We start from the raw sequence: 23,360 nt of genomic DNA on the forward strand, positions 1-23,360 counted from the left end.
TGGATTTGTGTCTCCTGTGGTTTAGATATAGCTTTCCTTTGATTGGTTGGGTTTAAATAAAACTATTTTAAAATTGTTATGATGGTTTCACTGCTTTTATACTTATATATTTTTATTAAATACAAAACCCTCTATGGAGATTAATATTGAAAATATGATGGACTGCAAGAAGAACAAATATACATGTCTTGTAAGAAGTACGATAGAATTTAGATGCAAGGATGGTGAAATTTGTCTCAGGGACAGTGGATGGGTTATCACCAATACCTGGTAAATGAATTTGTGCTTGGTAAAGTGGAGGCTCAGTGAGAAAGAGGAAGACTGTCAAGGAGAGAGACAGTGGCTGCCACAATGAGCTCAAACATAACAATGATTTTGAGGATGCCTTAGGACTGAGCAGTGCTCCATTTGGTTGTATGCAGCCTTACTTTAAGTCAGAATTGACTCAACAGCTATCATTGAATCTAAAAAACTACTTCTGGTCATTCGGGACCAGCAACTTATTTTCTAGATCAGTGCAACCAGTTTCCAAAGCGCAACTGCAACTTGACACACATGAAATCAATAAAATAGCACATATTTCTAAAGATTTCATTAAGCCTTAGATCAATATTTGCTAAATCCTGATTTCACCAACTGTTTATACTTCACAATATTGGATTTTGTGGATTGTATTTTAATATACCCTCACCCCAGTATATTACATAACAGCAAATGGAATAGCTTTAGTTATCTCGTTGATGAATCTTTCATTTACTACTGACTTTATTAGCAGATTATAAAACTTAGACTTTTTCTTTTATCTTTTTACATAACTAGTTAACATTTTTCCATCAATGTGTATGTACCCACATATATTTATCAAGTGGAACAATAGTACACATTTTCCAATATATATCAAGGCTGTATTACACATTTTCCAGACATCTAGCCTACAAATGACATGTCATTCTCCTATACATAAATGTCACACACATGTTGTCTTCTGAGTCTCTATCTCAAATAAAAATCTTAAAGTCATTGGGAAATTGTGAAGGGCTATCTAAATACTACATGCTGTTACTTTATTCTGAAAATTAAACTCTCATAGAAAGTTATTTGTGTAATAAAAGTTGAACTTGTGCACATTTTTTTAAATGGGGAAGAAGTAGGTCTGTACCAATCAATATCTACAGACCTTATTTTAAGACAAAGCTCTTATATGTATAATATGAACTGAAGGGACTTTCTAGTTTATCATAAAAAGTACAGTGAACCAATCTTCAGGTACTTTTTTGTTCAATATCTCTTAAAAAAAGCTGTACATAGCAGGAACATGTATTCTTAGAGTCACTCTAAGCAAGTGTCAGAAGATCCTAAAAAAAATTAAAAGTATTGCAAATAAGCTTTCTGTAAATATTTGTGACACTTTAATATGGAGTACTAATGACAGTGGAATTTTTCTCTGTTTGACTTTGTTTATTGTGATGGAAATCAAGGCCAGGGATGGCTAAATAGCTTAGACTAACTACTGTGAATGGAAAAGTAATCTAGAACCCAATTCTACATGCTTTTTCAGAATTTACATTTTATTTTGAAGAATATCAAGATGCACATAATCCAGCGTACTCTTGGAAACATCTATCCGTAATTTTTCTAGATAATTAAAGAACCAATCCTTTTTGTCTTGAAGTATTTTTTTATTCCTCAATGGGGAGAGACACAGATAAGAGACATTTTATTATTCTTGAATTTTATGACTGAATTGCTCTCTATATTTGTGTGTGTATGTTTATAAAATTCGTGGACTTATTTCTTCTTAGATAGAAAATTTGAAAATCATGAATTTTCCAGAGATATCTGGCCTGCATCATAGATCTTGTTTTCAGTTAATTGCTATATATTGCACAGCATCTTGCACTTCTTGAACTTTTCTTCTTTCTTTCTTTCTAAAGCAAACGGATTCAATTACATAAACTCCAAGGATTCTTCTGGCTTGAATATACCCTAAATTTATTTAGATATCATTAGACAGATCATATGTTTATATTTTATTTTCAGAAATATATGGCATACAATTAACAGGAAATAAGTTTCATTTCTATTGCCCTTTTGGCAGCACCCTTAACGTCCTTGTTCCTCAGGCTGTAAATCAATGGGTTTAACATTGGAATCACTAGGGTGTAAAACACAGACACCACCTTTTCTTGTTCTAGGGAATACTGAGAGCTTGGTTGAATGTAACTAAAGCTTATAGAACCGTAGAATAAAGTCACAGCAGTCAGATGCGAGGCACAGGTAGAGAAAGCTTTGCGTCTGCCAGCAGCTGAGCGGATCCTCAGGATGGCAGCAACAATGAAGACGTAGGAGATTATCACTGTCAAGAAGGTGATCATAGCAATCACGCCAGAGAAAACTAAAAGCAACAATTCATTCAGGGATGTGTCAGAACAGGACAGCTTCAGCAGAGGGGGAAGGTCACAAAAGAAGTGACTGATAACATTTGGTCCACAAAAAGACAGTTTCAGCAGGCCAATTGTGTGTGTTAATGAGTTGATCACACCTCCTACACATGATCCTATGACCAGCACAACACACGCTATTTTAGTCATGGCCACTGTATAAAGTAGAGGGTTGGCAATAGCCACATAGCGGTCATAAGCCATTGCTGCCAGTAAGAAGCCCTCAGTAGTTAGGAGTGACACAAATAAAAAGTATTGCAGAATGCATGCAGAAAATGAGATGATCTCCTGTTTAACAAAGAAGTTCAGCAGCATCTTGGGTGCAAAGACGGATGAGTAGCAGGCGTCTACAAGTGACAGAGAGCTCAGGAAATAGTACATAGGGGTGTGGAGCTTGGGAGTGATTTGGATTAGAAAGAGCATTCCCAGATTCCCCACCAAAGAAATGAGGTAGATCAGCAGGAATAACACGAAGAGGACCACTTTCAGTTCAGAACGATTTGTCAGTCCCAAAAGAATAAACTCAGTAACCACTGTAATATTTTCACGGGCCATTTCCTTATGTTTCTTGTTGCCTGCTAAGGTAAGGAAATTAGCATAAATTAAAAGATAATAATAGTGTTGCAATAGGAAGACTATTTGTAATTCTTGGATAGCTTTGTGACTGGAGTTAGTAAATTCCCTCCCTCTGGCTACATTATTTATGAAATTAAAAAACAAATCAGAACCAACTCAATGGCATCTAACTATAACATTTTAATCTCTTCAAGCACTGCTTGTGGGTTCCCGAAGAAGATCAATTTTTCAAGATCCACTTAAAATATTGGTAAAGCTTAAGTGAAATTTAAACTAAAGAAAAGAAGTACAACTTATGAAAGATTTGGAACCGGATTTGAAAATTTAAATTGTGTACCTTTCTGAATATTTGGTTTTTTAAATTCTCATTCAATAATAGCTTCCATTAACAATGATGCAGAATTTCAAATCCACCAGGGGCGCTGCAGGATCTGCTGTCAGAAAGATCTACAGAGTTGGAAACACTGCAGGGTCACTACAAGCTGGGATTGACTGGATAACAATGAATGGGGTAAGTCAAACAGGCCTGCTTAAGGTAAGCAGTTAATGCTGGGCTGCAAAGAGAAAGTTTAGGGGTTCTATGTGCCTAAATTATGAGGCACCTCATAAGAAAATCGACACTTTCCTACCATAATTTATCCATGGAACCTTCTCTGCAGTAGTTTTATTTTGAGAGTCCTATCAAGTCAGCAACAATAGGTTTGGTGTGCTATATATCAAGATCTAAGAATGAAGTATAAATCTGAGATGCCCTATTTATGTTCAGTTCATACCTCGATTTTCTTTTAAATTGGAAGTGATAAAACAAAACAAAACAAGCCAGGGCTCCAGCATTCCAAAGCCTAGAGAGTTGATCCTTAGGAAAGAGCTAGACTGGCTTCGGAGAAGAGCGTCCTATGGGAGTAGGAGAAGGGGCATTGAGAGATCACATAGGAAACATGGGAAACAGCAATTTATCGTAATTGTCATTGATGTTTGATGTTCACTAGAAACGCTTTATGAGTCCTTATATTTTGGGGGGAGAAAATGTAAAGCAAGCATATATCATTAAACACACCTGTAACAATATAGATGCTTCTTTGTGATGCTTTCTTTAACATTCAATGTTGAAACTTAATACGTAGGACACATTCTGTCTTTTATACAAAGCCAGTGTTCATTGGTTAGATCATTTCTACATTTACTCTGATTGATAAACTTTATATAAAAATAATGAAAATATTTTAAATAATCCATTATATGAGTAGCTTTACATGTGTAAAATAAAAGATAATTGTGTGTGTGCTTCATGCTTTCATTGGGAGACACGGTTCCATTATTGCCTACTCAGGAATAAAGTAATTACAGGCATAATAAATATATTTCTAGAGAATCTACAGTGTTGAAGGAATATTTCATAGATATATAAACTTGTTATTTATACTGAAATATACCTTTAAGGGGAAAAATGGTTTAAAATCAATTAAGGTTATGATTTATCACTATTCCAGTTAAATATGGGACAAAATTTAAGGGTAATGTATAAAAAATAATTAGGATAAAAAATATGAAATAAAATTCAATGGTTAAATTACAAATTTCTCCAATATTATATTTTCAAATGCTTATCATATTAAAATTTGAGTGCATGTGTATGCATGTGTGTAGTGATTTTTTAAATATGATTATATAGGATATACAAATAAATTCATTTAACTTACCACTGAAAAGGAAAATGGTCAACATCTAGTCTTATTTGGGAACCTCATGTTCACCTAATCCCATGGGCTATTATTTATATAAGAAAAAAAGCAGTTAGATTTTGCCTGGTATTTGTAGTGATACAAAAAATAAGCCAAATTTTAGTAGTCACGGGTATCCAGATGAAAAGCAAAATTATTATTTAATATATGAATGTCTAAGGTACAGCTTCCATTGCATGGAAGTAAGTACAAGATGACTAACCAATATTTCAAAAGGTAGCTTTAGATCAAATGTTTAGCTATATATTTTCCTTAGATCCATTGGGAATAAACTCCTTGGTGGTAAATTTGATGATTAAGCAGGCATAATAAATACATTATTAAAAGTTTCTCCATGTTTCCTGTGGGATCTAAGAATCTCTCAAGAACATAATAGCCCTTAAGGTATTTAATGGGCTGAATGTGATACTGCATTATAGGACATGTGCAGAAAGTATAGAACAAGTGCAGCCAGAGTGCTCCTTACAGGAAAGGACAGCGAGGCTTGACCTTACATAGTTTGGACATATTTCCAGGAGAGATTAGTCCCTAGGGAATGACAGCAGGCTTGGTAAAAGGGACAGATTATAAAGGAAGACCTTCAATGAGATAAATAGACTGATACAGTGGCTGCAACAATGGGTTCAAACAGAGGAGCAACTCTGAGAAAGGTGCAGGGATGGACAGTGTTTCATTCTGTTTTGCATAATCTGCTATGTGTGGGGACTGACCTGATGGCACTTAACAGTTGAGTTAAAAAAAGAGATTTAAAAAAATCAAATAATTACGGAGTCTAAGTCAGGTCTATTATCTGTTGCAGCCACAACTCATATGCTGCATTGTCATATGTTGGTGGCTTGTTTGTTGCTGTGATTCTGAATGTTATGCCATCTGTATTTCAAACACTAGCAGAGTTATCCATGGTGAGAAAGTTTTAGCAGAGCTTCCAGTCTAAGACCTATTGAATGGCCTTCTAAAAATTTAACCAATAAAAATCTTATAAATAGTAACAGAACACTGATACAATGCTGGAAGATGAACCCCTCAGGTTAGAAGGAATTAGAAATATGAAGGAAAGTGCTTCCTCCCAAAATTAGAGTAAAGCTTAATGACTTGGATGGAGAAAAATGGAGGGGGTTGGTATAATTTCTTCTTGAAGTAGCATAATTCAAAACTGAGGAGATAGCTGGCCATATGTACAGGTGAAGAGGCCAACTTGGAGAATTCAGGTGTGAGACCAACATGCCAGGGTTCTTTTGAAAGGTCTACCACTGCAAGCTCAGCTGTGCTCCCTTTGAGCATATTCGTTTTGCACAGCACCTGCCTGTGCCTTACCTCCCTTGTCAGTAAGTGCAACCCAGTTCAGGAACCCAGGTAGCAATTGCAGGCCTCCTCAAATCCCCCATCTCCCTGGGTTTAGTGAATAAACAGCATGGGGAAGTAGACCAAGACAGTCTGCCCCTCCAGGGCATCCCAGCATTTCTGGGTTTCTTCGTGGCTTTCCCAACCACTGTCTATGTAGCATTAGGACATGAAGACCAACTGTCCTTAGCCAGATCTCCCTCTGAGCAGAAGCCACCCCTCCCTTAGGCATCCACTACCACAGCCTTAGGAGCAAATAGTTCTAAGTTGATCAGAAACCCACTATAAAGTGTCCTTTTCTTATAAACACAATACCTGAGTGACAGCACTCTCCCTACATAATATATAAGATCATTAATTGACTCTGGTAAATTTAATATACCCCTCACTTATCACAACCACCATAACCTCTAGATCCTGATTCCTCTACCTTAGTAACACACTCCTTTAATATACCAAGTAAAATCTCATCTTCTATAAAAATTAGTATAATTAAGCTTTAAAATGCAAAGGAGACATAGGGGAAAAGCTACTATATACATACATTCCTTGGGTTAGGTACAGGTACTATGACAGGGGCCAGACCCAATCCAGGGATACAAAGGGCAGCGAACTAAAAATGAAGGGAAAAGAAAGAAGAAGAAAAAAGAAGCAGGTAGTGGGGGAGCAGGGCACTAACCAACCCAAGGGGAGGGACCAGATTTCAACCTGGTATGCCAAGACATGAATGCAACATACCAGCATGAAGCAGGGAACCAATAGAGAGGTCTGTGGGACCTGCCTCAATGCCAACTATGTGGACACATTCCCTTGCCTCCCCTCCCAGAATAATGCACAACAGAGGACAGCACTGAAGCTACAGCTCAGTGGGAGTAGCAGGTCTGATCAGAGCACACAGAAGGAAATTAAGAGGGAAGGAGAGAGTAGAACACATCCTTATCCACCAAGACCCAAGGATGATATTTTTGCTCAGCACAGCCAATGCACAGAAAGGACCATAGGGCCAACCCCACCACAAGACAAGACATCCCTCACTGACTCGTAACCTAATGAGGGAAAAATCTGGAGGCACAGTGTGGGAATTGTGCCCAATCTGACCCCACCACACTGGGGCAAAATGCTAAGGGTATGCAACAGAACAGCGAGAGGAGAAAAGTAATGAAGTTCCTAGGTAATTCCAAACATAGACTTTCCAGGGCATGGAACCCCATCAGACTTAACTAGAAAACACTCCTAAAGGTCAACAAACAGACCTACAACTATTTATAGGGCTTTTATTATTTTTGGTTGTTGGTTTTTTTTGTTATTATTGTTTGGTGTTTTGGTTTAATTTTGTTATTTTGTTTTGCTCTGCCTTGTTTTTGTGCATAATACTATCTCTGCATGTCTATCTAGACAAGATAGGTGAGATAAACAGTCCAGAGGAGAAAACAACGGGACCAATGGTTCCATGTGGACATGGGAGACGGGAGGTGGGGAAAGGAAGTGGGTGTTAACAAACCCAGGGACAAAGGAACAATGAGTGAGCTAGAATTGATGGCAAGGAGGGCATATGATACCTAGTAGGCCTGGATCAAGGGCAATGTAACCGAGAAGAATTACTGAAACCCAAATGAAAGCTGAACATGATAGTGGGACAAGAGGAAAGTAAAAGGAAATTGAGGAAAGAGCTAGGAGGCACAGGTCATTTATAGAATTCTAAATACAGGCATGTACGTAAGAAAATATATTTTTATATAATAGGGAAATAGATCTATGTACATATATTTATATGTTAAGTATCAAGGAAGCAGACAGACATTGGGCCTCTACTCAGATACTTTCTCAAACAACAAAAGAACACTTTGCTCTAATAACCTGGAATTCTGTGATGCTCACCTTCCTGACAGGATCACTTAAGACAAAATGAATGGATGCATAGTAAATGTGGTGAAGAAAGCTGATGGTGCCCAACTATCAAAAGATATAGCATCTGAGGTCTTAAAGGTGTGAAGATAAACAAGGGACCATCTAGTTGAGAACCAACAAAGTCCACATAGAAGACTCAAACCAGCCTGTGTGATCACAAAGTATTGATGGGATCAGGTATCCGGCATAAAAGACCCAGATCAAAAAATCATATCAACATGAAAGAATGGGAGTGCAGAATGGAGACCCAAAGCCCATCTGTAGACAATTGGACATGCCCTTACAGAAGGATCACAAGGAAGAGACGAGACAGTCAGGGTACAGGATAGCACCAATGAAACTTACAACTTTCCTCTAGTTCTTTAATGACTCCTTCCCCCACTCATGATCCCAATTCTACCTTACAAATCCCCTAGAAGAGAGCATGTACATGGGTACAGATAAGAGCTGGAAATACAGGGAACCCAGGACAGATAAAACTCTCAGGACCAATAATGAAAGTAGCAATACCAGGAAGGGAAGGGAAAGGTTGGGGGAGAAAAGGGGAACAGATCACAATGATTTACATGTAACCCCTCCCTGGGGGACAGACAATAGAAAAGTGGGTGAAGGGAGACATCAGTCAGTTTAAAACACGGAAAAATAATAACAATTTCTAAATTATCAAGGTTTAGGGAGGGAGGAAGGGTGAAAGAGAGAGGGGAAAAATGAGGAACAGATACCAAGGGCTGAAGTAGAAAGAAAATATTTGACAATGATAATGCCAAGAAATGTATAAATGTGCTTGACACAATGGATGTGTGTTTGGATTGTGATAAGAGCTGTATAAGCCCCAATAAAATGATAAAATGTGTGCCCAACCAAAGACCATCAAAATTCCTCAACCATATCCTCTAAGAGATGAAAAGAGAGAGATCAACAATTATAGGAGATGATTAAGATGATGGAAAGATAGATCAACCGGTAAGAAACTCAATGAAGAAACAGAGTGCTGAAGAACACAAACAAATCGACATTTTAGGTATTTACATAACTCTCAAACCAACAGCAAGAAAAAACTAAACATTCTTCTCCAATGCTCATGACTCATATTCTAAAAATAGACCACATGCTGGGGGCACAAGGCAAGCTTAAGAATATTCAGTCAAACACATAGAGATCACTTAAATCATCTTCTCTGATTACAGTACCATAAACCTTGAAATCAACAATAAAAATAAGTAACAACAACAAACACTTGGAGAAGCAACAACAAACTATTTTTAAAAGACTTGGTATTAGCCTTAACTAGAAAGGAAATTAGGAAATTCCTAGAAACCAATGCGAATGACAACACAATATACTAAAGCCTATGGGACACATTAAAGGCCATTATCAGAGGTCATTTTATTGAAATAAATGCACATGTGAAAAAAGAGAAAAGAATATTGTTGGTACTTAAACACAGTACCTCCAGCAACTAGAACAGAATCTATAGCATAATCCTCCCAAAAGCACCAATAGCACAAGAAAAGAAATCATAAAAAAATTATTGCAGAGATAAATGAGCTATAAAACAGAAGAATATAGGAAAACATAAACAAAGCCAAAAGTTGGTTCTTTGAAGAGCTCAACAAAATCAACAAACCACTAGCAAAGCAAAGAAAAGAAAGATCAGATATCAATATGTAGAATGGAGGGTGAATAGGGGAAGTCACAACAGTACCTAATGAAGTAAAAAAGGTAATACTGCAGTATTACAAAAGATAGTATTCTAACAAATTCAATAATTTGGAGGACATGGACAAATACTTAGAAAATCACTCTCTTCCCAAATAAACACATATGGTCATTAGGAACTTGAACAGACCCAAAGTAAATGAAGAAATAGATAAGGTCAATAAGAAACTCCTAACTTAAAAATATCACTGGTCCAGATAGTTTTACAGGAGATTTCTACCACGTATTCTGAGAAGAGCTGACACTAATCTTACATAAACTCGCCCAGAACATATAAAGGGACAGTAAGATTCTGTCTTCATTCTATGAAGTCAGAATAGCCCTGGCTCCAAAATATGTCAATGACCACAAAAGGATAAAGAATTACAAACAAATATCTCCCAGGAACTAAGATGTAATATTTCTCAATAAAAACCCTGGCAAAAAGAAAATTAAAAAATGATACATCATGACCAAGTGGGATTCATGCAAGGGATATACAGATGTGTCAACATATGAAAAAACTAATATAATCTACCACATTAAAAAGAAGAAAAGGCTAAGAACCATATAATCATATCAATTGATGCAGAAAAATCATTTGTTAACATCCCTGACCCATTCCAAATAAAACTCTCAAGGAGATAGGATTAGAGGGAAATTCATCAATTTAATAGGGGCTATATACTAAAAACCAATAGCCATTATTACACTCAATGGAGAAAAGCTGAAGTGTAACTGGAATATTGCTGATTTTTGTGTAACTTCTTATCCTTCTAATGTAACCTTATACAATGGGGCTTTAATTAGAAATCATTTGCAAGGGCTTAAGAGAAACTTGTACTTATTAATGTATTGTATGTCTATCTAGATAAGATAGGTGGGATAAACCATTCAGAGATGAAAAGAACTGGACCAACATTTCCAGGGATATACGGGAGAAGGGGAGGTGGGAGAAAGGAAGCCGGGTGGTGTGGGGGACCAACCCAGGGACAAGGGAACAACAGGTGAGCTAAAGTCAATGGAGAGAAGTGCATAGGATGTGTAGTTTGGCTTAATCAAGGGCAACGTAGCATTGTGGAATTACTAAACCCCGAATGAAGGCCAGAAATGATGGTGTGACAAGAGGAAAGCAAAAGGAAATAGAGGAAAGAACCAGGAGGCAAAGGACATTTATAGAGCTCTAAATATAGGCATGTACATATACAAATATATATATATCATGATTTTTGTCCTGGCAATCACATGCTGCTTCTGTAGAAAGCTAAAGCATATGAAAGAGAATCATGTAGCCTCAATGGCTCTTTTGAGATGGAACTGAAGGAAGTACTCAAAGCTGTGCTCAAGGCAATAATGAAAACCAAGAATCTATGAATTGATTAAATACCAACTAAAATGTTACCACAAGTTGTTGAGACATTGGAAATACTCACTCACCTATATGCCCCAAAATTTCAAACAAATAGGGGACTTGTGGAAAGCAGAGAAAGGGAAGAGAGTGTATGCAGATGAATCCTTTAGTCTCATATATTAAGGAGCATGGAAGGCTGAGTTTCTGGGGTGGAGAGAGGCCCAATCACATTCTCATAATTATTATTGTTCCCCACTATAACCCCCCCCATAACAGTACTAACTTAAAATTACCACTTATAAACGCATGGCTGATTTGCTGCGTAGCTGTCAGCTTTAACTATAGGTGCAGAAACATGCTATTGCTCTCTAGATTCTGAAGGCAGCCACTCCCGCTTTACCTGCCCCTGGCAGTGCTGTCAGGTTATTCTTCCATTATACTCAGGGACCTTTATGGTTAGGGTACAGCCCACTTTATTAGGTCTGTGGTTATCTGTAATTAGGGGGAATTGCGTGCCCCCTGAGTGTATATAAGCCTTGGTTGGAAATATATTCGATCTCTCTGCATGGATCTGACTGCTGAATCATGATGGACCCAGAGGTGAGCAATCACATGATTTATCTTGTCTGATGTCTCTTTAATTTTACCTCTCAATTACACAGCTGCCTCTCAGACAATTCGATTGTAGTGCCTGGTACATCACAAGATAGGAAAACTTATCCACTGTTGATGGACTTGTAAATGTGTACAGCCACTGTAAAAGATGATATGGTTATACCTAAAACAAATGGCAATTTAAATATCATATGATCCAACAATGCCATTTCTTGGCATATACCCCTAAGGAATGAGAAACAGGTCACACACATACATTTGCTCTTCCATGTTCTTTGCAGCACAGTTCACAATAGCAAGGCCTGGAAATAGGCTAAAGTCCCATCAGTAGAAGAGTGTATAACAATCCTGTGGTATATACAAACAATCGAGTAATATGTATCCCTAAAAATTAGTGATTCAACCATTAAAAACCTCAAAACATGGAAAGATCTGGAAGGCATCATACTGAGTGAAATTGTTAGTTAAGCGCAAAAAGACAAATACTGCATGAGTCCACTGCTGTGGGAACAAACAGCAGAACAGGCACAAGCTCAGGCTTGTAGGTCACTCAGTCTTCTGGCTGGGAGGGGGGAAGGGGTGGGGCTGTAGCAGACAGCCTGTTAGAGAGACTGACTGGTGACAATGAACCATACACCCTCTGCTGTAGGTAGGAATTGTGTGAGTCACTTAGCCAGGGGTCACTTCCTGTCAGCTTGAATCAAATGGAGGGGAATGTCCGCTGAGTGGCTGCCATGTTGATCTGTGGTGAGGTTTTCAGGAGAGGGATAGTTTCTGCTGATTTCCCTTGATTACAGATCTCTTTTCTCTATGTACTTCCATAGTATGTAAACCAGAGAATATAGAAAATATACTATAGGAACTCCCATGTCTATTATGTAGTGCTTTCCTAGAAATTATCAATCATTTTTCAGAGTAGATGTTCCAATTGATGCTTTCATCTGTTGTTTATGGTCATTCCCATTGCCCCACAGTTCTACCGGTACTTGGTTACTTGGTGATTCCTATTTTTGTGCCTTTCTACTCTCTCTGTGTCTCTGACTAAAAATCCTCTCCCTCTTCCTTTTTTAGCCCTCCTAGTGGAAGCGTATTGCTAACTTTTATTGCCTTAAATTGCACTGATGAGATTATTAATGTCACCAATCAGCTTTTCTCTTTTTCTAATTTTCGAAAGATATTGTGACAGAATTTATTGACAATATCTCAAAAACATATGTGACACATTGAGCACTAAGGACAGAAGGCCTGACAAGCTATTGGGTAACAATAGCAGATCACACATGAAGAAAGAAAAAGATCATTACAAACCCAAGAAATAAAGATTAGAGCAAAACGGAAGCAAGAAGAGACCCAGAAACTTGCTCTTGAACAGAGTTAAAACAAATGGAAGAACTGATAAAGTCAAAGAACACAACAGATTTTCAATTGGCAGCTCTGGAAAACAATGTAAAGTATTGTAATGAAATGTGCAAAGACCTGGAATTAAAAAATTCAAAAGGGTAGAGCATGCTCAGCACATTTCAAGCTTACAGATCTAAAGAAAATGCGAGCTTGAATGTTTAAGGATTCCATGGACAAAATATGGCCCAATGCAGGAACCGTTAAAAGAAAATGGAATAACTACAACAGCAGTATTGTCCCAAAGAGAACTGGTAGATGTAAAGCCCTTTCAAAAATGGATGGAACTGAAGGAAGTACTCAAAGCTGTGCTCAAGGCAATAATGAAAACCAAGAATCTATGAATTGATTAAATACCAACTAAAATGTTACCACAAGTTGTTGAGACATTGGAAATACTCACTCACCTATATGCCCCAAAATTTCAAAGACAGTTGCCTGTTCAATCATCTAGAAGAGATGAAATATTGATCCTGTTTCATTTTTCCTATAGACAAATATTCAATTTTGCCATTTATTAAAGGAAATATTTGTGTTGCCACACTAAATGGATCTTTTTCCATTTTGAAAATTAGTTGTCCATAAATGGTTGGTTGAACTCTGAAATCTCTACTCAATTTCATTTTTCTGCCCTTAAGAAATGGAATGACAATGTGGCTGCAACCATGAGCTCAAGTGTAGGAACAATTGTGAGGTTGGTGAATGGCCGGTCATTGTTCTGTTCTGTGCTGTACAGGGCTGCTATGGGTCAGAACCAACTCAATGGCACCTAGCAACAACATGAGTCTGTTGAGCCAGTTGGACGCTCTTCTTTGTACAGAGACTGTGCTCTATGTTTCACATTGAGGATGTTCTTTTTTTCTGTGTCAATTTGACTGTATTTTCCTTTTTGTATGCAGTTGGACATTGATTTGCTATTCGCATAAAGGATGTTTGAATTTCAATTAAGATTACATTGAATACACAGATTTCTTTAGGCAAAATAAATGTTTACACTGTATTAACTTTTCTGATCTGTAAGCCAGGGATGTCTTTCCATTTTCGTAAGTCTTGCTTAGTCTCTTGTAGCCGTGTTTGTGATTATCAGCGTATAACATTTATTTCTCTTGTTAAATTATTTCTTATGGATTTAATTGATTTGGAGGCTATTGCAAATGGTATTTTTAATTAATTTTTTCAAAGTAGTCTGTTAATGTAGCGGAACATAAGTGATATTTGTGAGCTTTTCTACCAGGATTATTGTTAAATGTTTCTCTGTTGCCCATCAGCTTTCTTGTGGAATATCCTGGGGCTTCCATGTATAGGACTATGTGATCTGCCAATAGAGATAGTTCCTTTCTTATTTGTATTCCTTTTATTTCTCTCTTTCCTAATTGCTGTGACTAGGACTTCTAGCACACATTTTTTTTTTGGTGGGGAAAGGTGGTAATGGGGATCCTTTTCTCATTCGCATTCTCAAAGGTGCTTAGCTATTCTCCATTGACAATAATGATGGGCGTTCAATTTGCATATATGCCATTAATTGTGTTGAGTAATTCTTCTTCCATTTCAGTTACATCGACATATTCTAACAAAAACGTTGAATTTCATTGAATGCCTTTTCTTCATCAATTGAAATGTTCCTAAGATTCTTGTCAGGGTAGAGCCTGGAGGACCTACTATGAGTTCTGAATGACCTATCCTGAGTTATCTGATTCATTCCACTAATTATGTCAAAGACAATTAGAGATTTGGATGACATATCCCAAATTGCCTGGCATTATCCATACCAGAGGTCATATCCAATAACCTATTGACTAACAATGGCCTACTCGATAATGGTGTGTACAAGCCTTGGATGACAGAACAACCATTATGCTGGAATCAGAAGCAATTGAGAGAAAAAGTAAGGGCCAATGGGAAACAGGATATGGGATGAGGTGAGCCAATGATGTACTGCTACCAGACCACTATAAAATCCAATGTCACACCCTTAGCTATTGTAAGCTTCCTCAAATCATGAGGTGACCCATTTGGGGATTGAAGCATAATTTGCATATTAAATCTTTGCTGTGCTTGCTATCTTTTTGTACTGTAGTCTCTTAATGGCTTTTGTCTCTAATATAGATATATATATTTTAATTTGTGTGAAGTCTTTACCTCGCTTAAGTATCAAGGTTATGTTTACTTTATAAAAATAATTCTATAGGTTATCAGCTCTTCACTGATTGGTAGAATTTTCCAGTGTAGCTATTTGGTGCTGGACTTTTTATATTGTTGGCAATCCAACATAAATTAGAATGTAAAGACAATGGAATTTCCCTCACAAATTTTAAAGCCCCCTGTGTGTCCATTAGATCCAATTGATGGCAGGGATTTATTTAATTTCTCATTGATTTTAGTTATCTTCTTTATGATATTGTGTCTAGGATTTAAAGTGAAGTGATGATATTCTCTACTATGATTATGGAGATGTCTGTTTTCCTTGTATATTTGTCTATATTTGTTTTATGTATTTTTGGTGCATGGTTATTAAGAAAAAAACATAAATTCACTACTATCAAGTCAATGCCAACCCATAGTGACTTATAGGACACAGGAGACCTGCCCCTAAGAGTTTGGAGAATAGAAAATAGTGTCTTCTCCTGAGGAGTGGCTAGTGGTTTCGAACTGCTGACCTTGTAGATTACAGCCCAATTCATAAGCACTAGGGCACCAGGCCTCTTGCATTTCAATTAATTGCAAACTTATGTGTATTTGTTATGCCCTCTTGCTGCATGAACTTGTTCGTTGTTGTACTATGCCATTCCTATCTATTGTAGTAGATAGTGATTTAAATTATATTTTTAATCTGGTATCAATATAAATGCCTCTGCTTTGTTTTGTTTACATTTAATAATTTTCTTCATTCTTTCATTTTCACTTTGCTTGAGAACTTATGTCTAAAAAGTGCTTTTTGTAGACAGAAAAATAATGGATCTGTGTTTGTTTACCTTTTGCATAGACAGATTATTTATTTTTAAGGTTAGTATTTAAACTAAAATGTCTACTTCATTCCATTTATTATTTGAGTTTTCTTTGTCCTGATTTTTCTATGTTTGTTTGTATTTGGCCTACTTGGGACTATGTTTTTTTTAATTTCCTTTTGTTTCTTCTTGATGATCTTAGTGGTTAAATCATATGTTATATTATACAACCTACAATTGTAACAATATTTACTGTATAAACAACAGTTAATATTCAAATTTAACATAATGCATATATGCAAGATAGGCTCCATTCTCTACCATTTCTGTTGGTGTGTCTCCATGGACAATATTGTACAACATATACCAGGGAGTACTCCATAAAAAAATGGAATTATGCTTGGCAGAGCAGAGCTTTCATAGTTCACATTGTTCCCATGAGGCAAGGATCCAGCAACTCGCTCTGAGTAAGTGCACCCAGTGGTGTCACCTGGGAAGGTTCTTTCTGGTCACAGTGAATTTGTTCATAACAGCAGTGTCTCTTGAACTGTGCTTTTTGTGATGACTGATTTAAGAGAACAGCACGAGACTGTTAAATGTTGTTTCATGCTCATGGAAAAATGTCACAGATGGGTTTGATGTTGAACACAGCTTACAAGGACAGCGCTATGGGAAAAACTCAAGTGTATGAGTGGTTTTCTCATTTCTAAAAAGTGGAAATGTCAATTGATGACAACCCTCGCTCTTGACACCCATCAAATTCCTGAATGGATGAAAATGTCAAGTCATAGTGAATTTGGAGTTCATTCCACTAGGTCATACTGTTAATGAAGCTTTCTATTTAGAAGTTCTGAAAATATTGTGTAACAGAAAAGGCCTGATTTGTGGCAGATGGTACACTGGTTCTACCACAATGGCAGTGCACCTGCTCATGCAGCCATCTCAGTGTACCAGTTTTGGGCAAAAACAGCATACCTCTCTTGCCCCACATACCTGACTCATCTGACCTCACTTCTTGTTTCTATGAATTCAGAGTGACATGAAAGGACATCGATTTGAAAATGTAGAAGAGGTGAAGAAAAAAAGAGGGAGGGCCTGTCAGCCATCCAAACATATGAGATTGAAAAATGTTTCCAAGCATGGAATTGCAAATTTGACAAATGTATTAAGTGTAATGAAGAGTTCTTTAAAGGTGACAGGGTTGTTTGTAAAAAAAAAAATTCATACATACCTTTGAAAAAAGATTCTGATTTTTTTTTTTGGGGGGGGATTACCCCCTTGTATTTGATAAGTTTACTATGGGTTTCTTACACGCCTGATGTTGTATTATTTATAGGATTTAATCATTGAGTTAATTCCCTGAAAACCTCCTGCCCTCTAATTGCCTGAATTGTTGCATTTTTGGACAGTTCTCTTATTTCCCCATTTATGGATATGAGTCTGTATAAAATGCTCTTGCCTTCTATTTGGAATATCTCTCCTGTCATTCCTTTGCCCTCTATTTACTCTTTCATCTTGTCCTAAAGTCCATCTGTCCCAGATCTCAGTAAAAGTCAACAGCATGTTTTGCACTTCCCCTATTGCATTGCCCAGGAATCCCTGTGGCCAATATACTCTGCCTTCAAAACACCGGGCTGCAGCTTCTTCCTGCAGTTCCATCGTTGTGTTCCCTGTTTGTGTTTGCTCAGCTTCTTCTCTAAATAGAAGTGGTGTGAACACACCAATATTAGTGCACAGATGCCCTCAGCTTCTGCGCCATTCCTCTTCTTCACCCAGCTTCTGTTCACGCTGACTTGTCAATGCCTCAACTGCCAACAGAGATCTGAGATCTCAGTTTGTTCCTACTTTTAGTTTTTGTTCAGTGACTCATTTAATGGGGGAATAAATAGAGCCAGTCATTTACTTCTTTATCTTGTTCGACGTTCTCTGCACTTGTTATTTTAAAACATTAATTTCTATATCAGTTCCAGTTATTAGAAATAAAATCAATATATGTTTTTTTCTCTTGTTTATTCATATTCCTATAGGCATTTAACTATCTAAAACCTGGAGTTTCCAAACAAAGACTTTATCATCTAAAATGTGACAATTTTGCTTTATACTCTGTCTTTTATTAACATAATACAAGTTTTGTGACTTTTAAGATAATGCTTAACAAAAGTATTGAGAAGAGGACTCAGCACATTTTTTTCACTAAGTTTCACTTCACTATTAATGTCAATGCATTGTTTATGCACTTGACCCAAACTTGGTGCACTCTCTATTATAAATTGAAACTTAAAAAACATTGCATGTGAATTTATGTCTGTAAATTTCATTTTGTTCCTTTTAAAGGGAGACGAGTTGGGCTCCTGAAAACAGAGTCGGTAGTTCTGACCCACCGGTCACCCTTGGCAAGAAAGATAAGGTTCTCTGCCTCTGGAAAGATAGGCAGTCTTAGAAACACTTAAGGAGTTGTAATCTGTAGAGTTGCTGAGTCATAATTACAATGCCAGAAATTTTTTTTATGTAATTGTAGTTATATTCCTAAATTTTCAACTAAGAAATTTGGGTTTCAGTTTTTATATTTATGACATTGATTTATGTTTAGTTAATTTTTTTATATGATGAAGGGCATAAGTCTCATCTCATTCTTTACCATGTGGAGATACAGTTGTCCCAGTATCATTGGTTGACTCGTTGTGTTTGTATTCATTTAATCCTTTCAAAATACAGTATCTTCTCATGCACATTCCTAACATTTTTCCATTTTCATTTTCGCAGTTCTTTGCAAGATAGATTATCTGTGGGTCTATTGGAGTATTTTGCTTTTTGACCCGATTATACATTCTAACTATGTTTGTAGGAAAGCATCATAGAAATGAAAAATGATGTGTGTTTTTTTACCATGTGAGTGATACTATTCTTATGTAGACAGAAAGAATGAGGGGCTGATCATGTTTATTCAATTCTGAATTGAACTTACTTAGACTGATTTATGGTTAGACTATATTTTGCCTCTGGCATGTTCCTGTTTCTGGGCTATACACTGGGTAGGACTGAGTGTCTTATCCTGTTGTTTTCTTCCCCCTTAAAACACTTCAGGAGGTTTAATTTCCATTCTTTGGAAGTGTGTTGTTAGCCTCCAGTGATGCGCATGTTCTTGCTCTAACGAGTATCATGAGAGCAGTCCTGTGTTTGAAACAGGTCTTTACCTTTACTGTGAGTTTATGATCCAAAAACCTAAATATTGAGAAAGATTTCACTCTCTCTTTCTAGCTCAGTCCCATATTTGGGACTCTTCCTTCAGTGTCATAGATTATAGAAAGATCAAAACCTGGCAAAATGTTTTGAGCCAAAGACATATATATTACATGTGTTGATAGTCTTCCTTCCAGAGGATTTTGACTCCTAAGTACAGCAAGACTGCAGGACCCTGTCTTTTAGTTCAGGAATAGCTTCTAACAACTAAACCTCCCAATTCAGAATTTCAACCTCCCAATTCAGAATTTACCTTTATGCTTAGACTCCTCTTTAATGCAATTCTTCCAGACCACATAAATGCCTTAAATATGACTTATCTTTCACCCATAACACTTCCAATACACAAGTTTAGAAAATTATGGGCAAAAAAATGTCATATGTACGTGGCTTGGAACACCACCAAATTTGTTTCTTCTGATTTTAAATAGTTCTTTACTTATGACTATCTATGAAGGGTGGGGCGAGGCTCACAAAGGTTATGAAAATATTCCATTGTCTTTTCAATCTGTATTTCAATAATCTATTCACAGCACCTTTATATCTATCAACTTCCTTTATCTGTTCACTGAATTATTCATCCGACTGTCTACCTATTTGGTTTTGAGCCATAGAATTTAGCTGATGTCTTGCTGGGAAATGCAGCCATCTAGGGTGAGAATTATAGAATATCAACTATAAATTCTACTAAATACTCTGACCCACAGAGACCCTGCCTGCAAGCCAGCTCTGTATTTTCAGGTGTTCCCTGAGTCAGTGCAAAATATCTATCACCTTACCAATATAATGCTAATCTTTGCAAACTTAAAGTCATTGCAGTTCTCCCTTACTTCGCATAGATTCACTCTTTATCAATCGATTACTTCTGCATCATGTCCTGAATTTCTTGTTATTTTTGAAAAAATGTTGCCTTGAGCACGACTCCATCACTGCGTCCAGAGGAAAGGGTTTCTTTTAGGAGTATTTTACCATGTTTTCTTAACATTTCATTTTGAAAATTTTCAAAATTTTAGAAAATATTTCAGAATACTAAAATGACCATCCAGCAATCCTGTACCTGTAATCATCCTTTGAAATAGAGGCATTTGCTTTCTCTCTACCTACATACATATATAGATATACATAGTCATGTAATTATACACATATATTTATTCTATATAATGAAGCCATATTTCTCTTTCTAAAAGTATTCTTAAGGTTGCTCGGAGTTTTAGAATTGATAATAAGTATTACTTTCATCTTCTCACAATAATCTGAAAAACCCTGTCTATGGTGCTCTAAAATTCACTGCCCTAGAGTCTATCCTAACTGATAGGGCAGGGATACCAACCTATAGGGCAGGAGAGAACGGCCCCTGTGAGTTTCTGAGACTAACTCTACTGGAGTGGAAAGGCCAGTCTTTAGAGCAGCTGGCGACTCCTAGCTGCTGACCAAGGTATAACAACACCACCACCAGGCTCCGGCTTGTGTGCTATATCAATTAATTGGTTTTTATCCTTTAAACATTTTCATATTACTTTTAACTTTTAGATTTCAGGCTTAAACAAAGTCTATCTGTCATCTATTATCCATGTACTTTTAAAAGTCTGAAGAAAATATCATTATCATCTCTTTCAAAGTGAACATTTTGTTTCATAAATTTAAGTAGGTTTTCTGAGTTATAAAAGTAATATGCAGTATATAATCTTTGGTGAATACTGAGACTTATGTGGGATGCTGAATCTGCCTGATTTTTACATATTGTATATGTGCTTAAAATCAATAGATGCACTATTACCTATTGTCTGCTGTCTCTTGCAAAACACAATAAAACAAAAAAACTTTGACATCCTCTTTGATTCCTCTATTTTCTTCACCATCCTGCCACATTTACCCTCCGGATATATTTTATATTTGATTTCTCATCACTTACACTATGAGAGATCTTGTCTAAATTCCCGACAACTTTCAGCTGAATTACTGTGCAGTCTCCTGCCTGAACTTTTGTCTTCAATTCTTTCCCTTGCCACTCTTCTATGTGATCTAAATGTGCCATTTCTCTCACTGAGTTTGAAAGTTCCTAGATGATGTAGTATTTGGACTTTGGGCTGCTCACACAAGATGAGCAGTTTGAAACTACCAGTCACTCTACAGAAGAAAGATGAGGCTTTCTGTACGTTTTTCTGGTATATGAAATCTTACATAGGTAAACCTATACAGACAATAACTGATGAATAATTACCTAAGACATGACAGGAAGGGTTCAGAAGAAATGGGGAGCTAATCACACTATGTGAAAGAAGAAAATATTCTTAAAATTGTGAGGACTGCACAAGTCTTCTTAATATGATTGATCTATTGAATCTTACAATATGTGAATTATATGCCAATTACACAAATAAAACACAAACCAAAAAGCCTATAGTGTTGTCAAACCCCTAAGGCAGATGTACCCTGTACTACAGGGTCACGATGAGTCAGAATTGACTTGTGACAGTGAGTTGAGTTGAGATACATTTGGTATATGTCAAAGGCAATCTGATTCCTTTTTCCTTCAAGGGAACATCCGCTATATCTCTCCTTTCTTCTTTTAAAAAATATCTTTCCTCCTGATTCTTGTATATTCTAAGAAATGTATGTTCATGACTCTATCAGCTTTTTCATGGCTATATCAGCTCTAAAGCACTCTCTTCAGGGAAAAATTCATGATACATATTATTTATCTATATATTTGTCTGTATATATTTGAGATGTATATATATATATTGATATTTCAAAAAGTTCATGGAAGATGAAATTAAAAGATAGTGGATTTTTTTCCATGAACTTTTTTTTTAACTGTCTTTTTGAAAAAATGAAATATTTTTATTGAGGGCTCTTACATCTCTTGTCACAATCCATACATTCATCCAGTGTGTCAAGTATATTTGCACATATGCTACCATAATTATTTTCAAAGCATTCTCTTCCTACTTGATCCCCTGATATCAGCTCCCCATTTTCCCCTCCTTCTGCTGCCCACCTTCCCTCACGAACTCTTGATAAGTTATTTTCATATCTTACATCGTCTTCCATCTCACCTCACCCACTTTTCCATTGTTCGGCTCCCTGGGAGTGGGTTATAGGTTGATCCTTGTGATCAATTCCCCCTCTCTCCCCACACCCTCACTCAATCCTCTTGGTATCTCTACTCTGACTGTTGGCTCTAGGAAGTTTATCTATCCTGGATCCCCTGTGTTACGGGTTCTTGTCATAGCAGTGTGTGTGTTCTGGTCTAATCAGATTTATAAGGTAGAACTGAAGTCATGATAGTGGGTGGTATAAAGCACCAAAGAAATAGAGGAAAGTTGTGTGTTTCATCGGTGCTATACTGCACCCTTACCAGCTCCTTTCTTCCCTGTGATCCCTCTGTATAGGAATGCCCAATTATGTACAGAAGGGCTTTGGATCTCTACTCCATGGACACACACACATTCACCTCAGGTTTGATTTTGTTCTGAGTCATAGATGCTGGTACCTGAACCCATCGAGACCTCATGATCACACAGGCTGTTGTGCTTCTTCCATGTGTGCTTTGTGCTTCTCAGCTAGATGTCTGCTTGTTTATCTTCAAGCCTTTAAGACCGCAGATGCTATGTCTTACAATAGCCGGGCACCAGCACCTTTCTTCACCACAATTACTTATTCACCCATTTTGTCTTAAGCAATCATGTCAGATAGGTAAGCATCACAGAATACCAGATTGTTAGAACAAAGTGTTCTTGTGCTGAAGGAGTACTGGAGTTGAGGCTCAAAGTCCATCTGCAACCTTAATTCTTAGCATAGAGATACGAGTACATAATTCTTTTCCCATCTCAATATATATATATAGTTTTACACACACACACACACACACACACACACACACACACACACACACACACATATATGCCTGTATTTAGACCTCTATAAATGTCCTTTGCCTCCTGGTTCTTTCCTCTGTTTACTTTTACTTTCCTCTTGTCCCACCATCATATTTGGCTTTCATTTGGGTTTAGTAATTCCTCGCTGCTACATTGCCATGGATTAAGCCCCACTAGGCATCCTACACACTTCTCTCCATTGATTTTAGTTCACTTGTTGTTCC

General features: G+C 36.9%; 1 protein-coding gene across 1 annotated transcript; it reads right to left on the reverse strand.

Annotated features, from left to right (window-relative positions):
• Window positions 1–2,057: 2,057 nt before the first annotated feature.
• Window positions 2,058–2,996, reverse strand: LOC101663838 (olfactory receptor 1052-like). Its single transcript, XM_004708511.1, has one exon. It carries the CDS (start codon window positions 2,994–2,996, stop codon window positions 2,058–2,060), a length of 939 nt encoding a protein of 312 aa, XP_004708568.1.
• Window positions 2,997–23,360: the final 20,364 nt, after the last annotated feature.

This window comes from Echinops telfairi, unplaced genomic scaffold, assembly GCF_000313985.2.
Source record: "Echinops telfairi isolate 266 unplaced genomic scaffold, ASM31398v2 ScPeMD7_60;HRSCAF=208, whole genome shotgun sequence".
In the NCBI taxonomy this organism is placed as follows: domain Eukaryota; kingdom Metazoa; phylum Chordata; class Mammalia; order Afrosoricida; family Tenrecidae; genus Echinops; species Echinops telfairi.